The sequence below is a fragment of the Zingiber officinale genome, chromosome 10A, assembly GCF_018446385.1.
Source record: "Zingiber officinale cultivar Zhangliang chromosome 10A, Zo_v1.1, whole genome shotgun sequence".
Classification (NCBI taxonomy): Eukaryota; Viridiplantae; Streptophyta; class Magnoliopsida; order Zingiberales; family Zingiberaceae; genus Zingiber; species Zingiber officinale.
In genome coordinates, this window is record NC_056004.1 from 4,134,220 (window position 1) to 4,140,809 (window position 6,590).

Sequence of the window (6,590 nt, forward strand, 5' to 3'; positions counted from 1 at the left end):
TACCTGACTTGAGCGTCGGAGGGTCGTCGCTGGGAATCCCCTTCCCGGCTCGACTTCTGTGCAGGATAGCCGGAGCATCTCGACACTAGTGGGAGACCTACATCAGCGAGCCTTGGAGCGTCACGTGCCCAGCGTCTGCTGACTTCTGGTTCGGACAGGATCATAGAACAAGTGCCTTTACGAAGGTCCACTAGAGAAAGGAGGAGTGCTATTTCGGATGATTACATAGTGCTACTTCAAGAACATGAGGAAAATGATGGTATGACGGAGGATGATCCGATCAACTTTCGTCAAGCCATGCAAGATTCAAATTCTCAAAAGTGGATTGAGACAATGAATGAGGAATATAAGTCAATGCAAGATAATAATGTTTGGGAACTTGTCCTATTACCAGAAGGTGTGAAACCCATTGGTTGTAAGTGGATTTTTAAAACCAAACGAGATTCAAATGGTAATGTGGAAAGGTATAAAGCACGTCTTGTAGCTAAAGGCTATACTCAGAACTATGGGATTGACTTTAAAGAGACATTTTCTCCAGTTTCAACGAAAGACTCTTTAAGGACAATCATGGCACTTGTCGCACACTTCGATATGGAACTCCATTAGATGGATGTTAAGACAGCTTTTCTCAATGGAGACATTGAGGTAACAATCTATATGGTGCAACCAGAATACTTTGTATCAGGAGATCCAAAGAGTATGGTTTGCAAACTTAAGAAATCCATCTATGGGTTAAAACAAGCATCTCATCAATGGTACTACAAATTTCATCAAATAATCATCTCATTTGGTTTTGAGGTAAATGTGGTAGATGATTGTGTGTATCATAAGTTCAGTGGGAGTAAGCATATCTTCGTGGTTCTATATGTTGTTGATAATTTGCTTGCTACAAATGATATATGTATATTAAACGATACCAAGAGATTTCTATCTAAATATTTTGAAATGAAAGATCTTGGTAACGCATCTTTTGTATTAGGAATCCAAATACACTGAGATCATTCTCGAGGTATTCTTGGATTATCGCAAAAGAACTATATCGATAAGGTGCTTAAAAGATTTGGTATGCAAGATTGTAAACCAGGTAATACCCCAGTCGCTAAAGGAGATAAGTTTAGTCTTAAACAATGCCCTAAAGGAAGCCTCAAGACTCAAGAAATGCAAAAGATTCCCTATGCTTCAGCTGTAGGAAGTCTTATGTATACTCAAGTTTGTACGCGCCCAGATATTGCGTACATTGTTGGAGTGTTGGGCAGATATTTAAGCAACCCAAAAATGGATCATTGGAAAGCAGCAAAGAGGGTAATGAGATATTTAAAGAGAACTAGTGATTACATGCTCATATATAAGAGGTCAGATACTCTTGAGATCATGGGATATTCTGACTCTGATTTTGCGGGATGCCAAGATAGCATGAGATCCACTTCAGGTTATGTTTTTTCTGTTGGTCGGCGGAGCTATCTCTTGGAGAAGTGTCAAACAGGTATTGACAGCTTCTTCCACCATGGCAGCAGAGTTTATAACATGTTATGAGGCATCTAATCATGGAATATAGCTGAAAAAGTTTGTCACTGGGCTGCGTATTTTGGGAAAGGTTGAAAGACCACTGAAGTCATTTTGTGACAATCGATCAGCTGTATTCTATTCTAACAACAATAGGAGCTCGACAAAATCGAAGCACATCGATATCAAGTTCCTTGTTGTGAAGGAAAGAGTATAAAGTGGACAGATTTCGATAGACCACATAGGTACAAACTCCATGATAGCAGATCCTTTTACAAAGGGTTTACCACTCAATGTCTTCTATGAGCATACCACTCATATGGGTGTTATTCAGTATGGTGAAATCTGGATCTAGTGGGAGATTGTACTATATATGTTTTCTATATATATTTGGTTATGTTGATGAAACATATGTATTTGGAGATTATCTGATCAGATATAAAGTTCAATGTTTACTTCATTACACTTTGTATAACTTAAGTTAAAGTTTTGATCTCACTTTGGTTAAAGAGGACCAATTGAAAATTGGCATGAATAGATCACCTTGCATGCAATTTTCATGCCACATATTCATAATTGATCTATGTCATTTGATTATATGGATGTACATGACCATTGATGGTTTAGTTGTGATAGATACAACGAACACTACATTGATCCTATATCTATATAATTAATGGACGAAATTGTTAAGGAAGCCCTACAACTATGATGACAAAAGTTATGAGCTCATTAAGGTTAACATTTATAGTTTTACACATATGGTACAGTGGGAGATTGTTAGAATTTTTGGACTATAATTGTAATTATAAATGTCTAATGTCATCAATTAAATAAGTCATAATTTAATGTGATCAAATTTATGATTAAGGAATATGACTTAAGGGTTTAATTGTTATGAATAAATTAATGTGGATATCATGTGTAATTTCTAATTTGTTGAGGGGCCAAATTAGAAATTGGTAAATTTATGTTTCTATAAATAAGGGTTATGGTCTCAGTTTACAGATGATGTTTTTGTTTTATTTCCTCATCGACAAAACTCTGGATACTAAGGAAGATCTGCAAATTGAAGATCTTGCCCAAATTGACTGCATACTATGGATTCTAGTACGTTTCCGTAATTTCTATCTATCCAATTTATAATTTCTTAATAATTGAATAGAATACATAAATTTTATATTGAGATTTCTCAACTTATTTTTCCGGTCAGTTTTATCGTTAAGCAGCTTGTCCAAGTAAGATATTACAAAGATTGCATTTACATGACCTCTATGCTGCCTGGGCACTCATATTGCGTATCTGTTTAGCTGGAAAATGGAACACGTTCTAAAGCAATCTCATTCATAGTTTCGTGTAAATCTCTATAACGTGTTAGCGCTGACTAAAATGCTCATTCATAGTTTCGTGGAAATCTTTATAACGTGTTAGCGCTGACTAATATACTCATTGTTTCCAATAGCGTTATACGAATTAAAGAACTTTCAATTTAAAAGATATTGCCAGAAAGGTATTGAATGCTTACGGTGCACGAGTCAACTCATCTAATCAAATAACTGAAGTATTGGATAGGTACGGATTATAGTTTTTTTTAAAAAAAAAAAATCCTCCTTTCTCCCCTGTGCCAGTTGATTTCTTCCATTCCTCCCCTGAATTTGATTTGACTTCGAATGATCACCTGTTTCAGATCTCTATATCTCTATAGTAGAATCAGTCTTTACACTTTCTAAATCATGCACGATTGGATCAACAACACTTATCATGAACTCGAACATGATTCAATGCTACAAAAGACATCCTTCGAAGTTTACATCTTATTACCAAGAGTTTCTGAGAGTGAGAACAAACATAAACATATAAATGGTCGAACTCACTAAATAAAGTAGATTAAATTTGATAGCGCCTAACAAATAATGTAACATTTCAAATATAATTTAGGCTACCAATTGCAATAAATTAAAATTCAGTTGCGAGTTTCGATTTCGATCTCATATTTGCGCATGATGGGCGTAGTCGCACTATGATTGCTCAACGACGAGCCGGTGGTGGTGCCGCCTTCGTTCCACACATCAAACTCCGGACCCGCTCCGTTCAAATAGGGAAATGGATCATTCATGGGGACCGGAACGATCTCCATCTCCCCTTCCAACATCTTCACCACCTTGCTCATCGGAGGCCTCGCGTCCGCATTCATCTGCACGCACCACAAAGCCACTTTGCACATCCTCTCCGCCTCCTCTCTGTTGTCTTCCTCGATCTCACAGCTGGATATGATCTCCCCCAATGCGCCGCCCTCGAATTTCTGATACACGAACTTGGGAAACCACCGCAGGCTCTCAGTGCCGCTGCCGGTGGCAGCACCGCTGTTCCACTTCCTCCCTACTACGTCAAACAACAGCATCCCGAAACTGTACACGTCGCACTTGTGCGTCACCGGCAAATTCATCCATATCTCCGGCGCCATGTAGCCGGGCGTACCCCTGTTTCCGGTCAAGATGACGTGGCTGGCCACCCTGTTCATCAGCTTGGCTAGTCCGAAATCGGCCACTTTGGGGTTGAAATTGGAGTCGAGGAGGATGTTCCCTGGCTTAATATCGTAGTGAATGATCTTCTGTTGGCACTCCTCGTGCAGGTACCTGATTCCCATGGCCGTGCCGATGGCTACCTCGTGCAGCGTCTCCCAATTCAGCTTTCGGTCCTTATCGTACAAGTATTTGTCCAGCGAGCCTTTCTCCATGTACTCGTATACGAGCGCTCTCACGGCGGCGTCGAAGCAGAAGCCGTAGAGGCGGACGAGATTGATGTGGTAGGTTCTCCCCATCGTGCCCACTTCCGCCATGAACTGCTCCTCGACGCCATGGTCCAGATTGCCGCGGAAGACCTTGACCGCCACCGGCACGCCGTTGGGTAATTCGCCTTTGTACACCGATCCGAATCCGCCGGCGCCCAGCTGGGTGGCGTAGTTGCCGGTGAAGAGAGCGAGCTGCTGAGAAGTGAATCTGATGGGCTTCTCCCTGGCTATTTCATTCAGGAAATTCTCCACCGTTGTATTCCTTATTTGCTCGTTGGTAATCGTATGATAGGCTGGAGTCGTGGACGATGCCACCGGAATTGATGCGTTGACGCTGATCACCGGTAAGCCATGCTTGTTGACGCACCTGATGATTAGCACGACGACGATGACGAAGGAGACGATGCTGAGCACCGATGTTACTGCGAGATTAATTTAATTGCACATCAGAGATTTAGAATTTTAACACCACGAGAGCTCTGTCCGTGAAGGCGATCGATGAACTGGGATTGCGAGAAGCTGCAGTGTTCTTACCAATCACGGCGGTTAGGAACCCGTTGAAGGTTTTGCTGGCAGAACTGAAATCGTCATTCTGAGACGAATCCCAGACAGTCGTTGACATGCTGATGCCTAAATAAAAATAAAAATGCAGGATCAATCGACGCGATGTGGATCGAGGAGAGGAAATCAATTGTCACAGGGTGGAAGGAGGAGGAGGCGGATCTCAATTGAAGTTGAAGAGTTTTTATAGTTCCGATGCGAGTAGAAATGTAACGTAAGTTCTAATTATCCACCACATCGCAACGCGCCAACGCGGGCAATGCATTATCTCATACGTTATTCGACTGAGAAAAAAACTCTGATTTAATGCTCTAATTTGGGTTGACTTGGCCGCTGATGGAGGGGGTAATTACATAGACTCTCAAGTTTTTGTTGACTCAGGATTTTATATCTATATTACAAAATCAGTTAAGACTTATGTTTTGATAAGTGATTTGGATTGATATTGTATATCAAATTTACTTAATTTCATTGTTTAATTGATTAACCGTTTGGATATCTCGGGATTGAAGAGAATTTGGCCCAGTGTGTTATTGGTTAACATATTTATAGGATGAGAAAGAAAATAAGGACGCAACCTTCGAGCGGCTAAAATTAACCCGTATGTCAATTTCTCTATAGCAGTGTAGCAGCATTCAACATCTTTCAATAAATGACTCAAAAAATACACTGGTTGCTGTTCATTATCATCCTATCGCACCAACGTTGATCCGACCGCTCGCTTGGTAGAAGACAATTAAATCTAGAGCGGCTTGCCAACAATGAGTTTTGTAAGTTCAGGTAAAGAAGATTAATAGCTTCTGAGCTCCTCCAGTGCTTTGTCATACTTGACATTCCATTGAAATTTGGTGGCTTAGTGTAGAATCTCGAAAAACGACAGACTCCAATCGGACGATTTGGAGATGAATCTGGACAGAGCACTGTAATTCACCCGGTCAGACGTTGAGCTTCCTTCAGATTGTGTGTGTGTGTGGGGTGGGGGGGGGCATAATTTGGATTGCTTTCACTTTGTTAAGGTTGACTTCGATTCCTCTCTCGGTTATGATGTAGACAAGAAAGCATCCACTTTTAGCCCCAAATAAGCACTTGTTGGGGTTAAGCCTGATTTCATACTCCCTCAAGGTTCGGCATGTCTCCTCGATGTCTACATATAAATCAGTAGTTTAGAGGGATTTTATTAATATATTATCAACATATACCTCCATGTTGTTGGTTGGTCCTAGGAAGATCGCATCGGTTCCCCTGTACAAAAATTTTGTACAAGTTCTGAACCTTTCCTAACAACCTATTGTGTTCTTTAGAAATTAAATTCGGAATCGCAAACGAAACTTAACATTATTGATTCTAAATTTAACTTATCTGTTCTTAATGGTTTAGACATGGATCGCAAACGATACTTAACATTATAGATCCAAATCTACCTAGGTTACAAATTTAATTAAATATTTATTTCGAAAATCGGCTCTCAGGTCAAACATGGCGAGGCACTTGGCCTTCTTGGGTATGGGAACATCCACCATTGCCTCGACAAAGCCTCTTAACAAAATTCAATATTTAATTTCCTTATATAACTTTAGGCTTAACCAAAAAGAACAATCCAATCACAAATTCGAAAAACAAAACAAAAGAAACACAACTTCGAATATCTAATCCGAAAATCTAGAATCACTAGCCTCTTGTGTTTGGAATTCATACAAAGAAGAACTAGTATGATGTGAAAAATAATTACTAGTTA

At 40.0% G+C, this 6,590-nt stretch overlaps 1 protein-coding gene across 1 annotated transcript; it reads right to left on the minus strand.

The window, feature by feature from the left end:
* Window positions 1-3,305: 3,305 nt before the first annotated feature.
* On the minus strand, window positions 3,306-5,171 carry LOC122027392 (rust resistance kinase Lr10-like). Its single transcript, XM_042586344.1, has 2 exons — window positions 4,829-5,171; window positions 3,306-4,716 (listed from the first exon to the last, which is right to left on the minus strand). Exons 1-2 carry the CDS (start codon window positions 4,914-4,916, stop codon window positions 3,467-3,469), a joined length of 1,338 nt encoding a protein of 445 aa, XP_042442278.1. The 5' UTR covers window positions 4,917-5,171; the 3' UTR covers window positions 3,306-3,466.
* Between the last annotated feature and the right edge of the window lie 1,419 nt (window positions 5,172-6,590).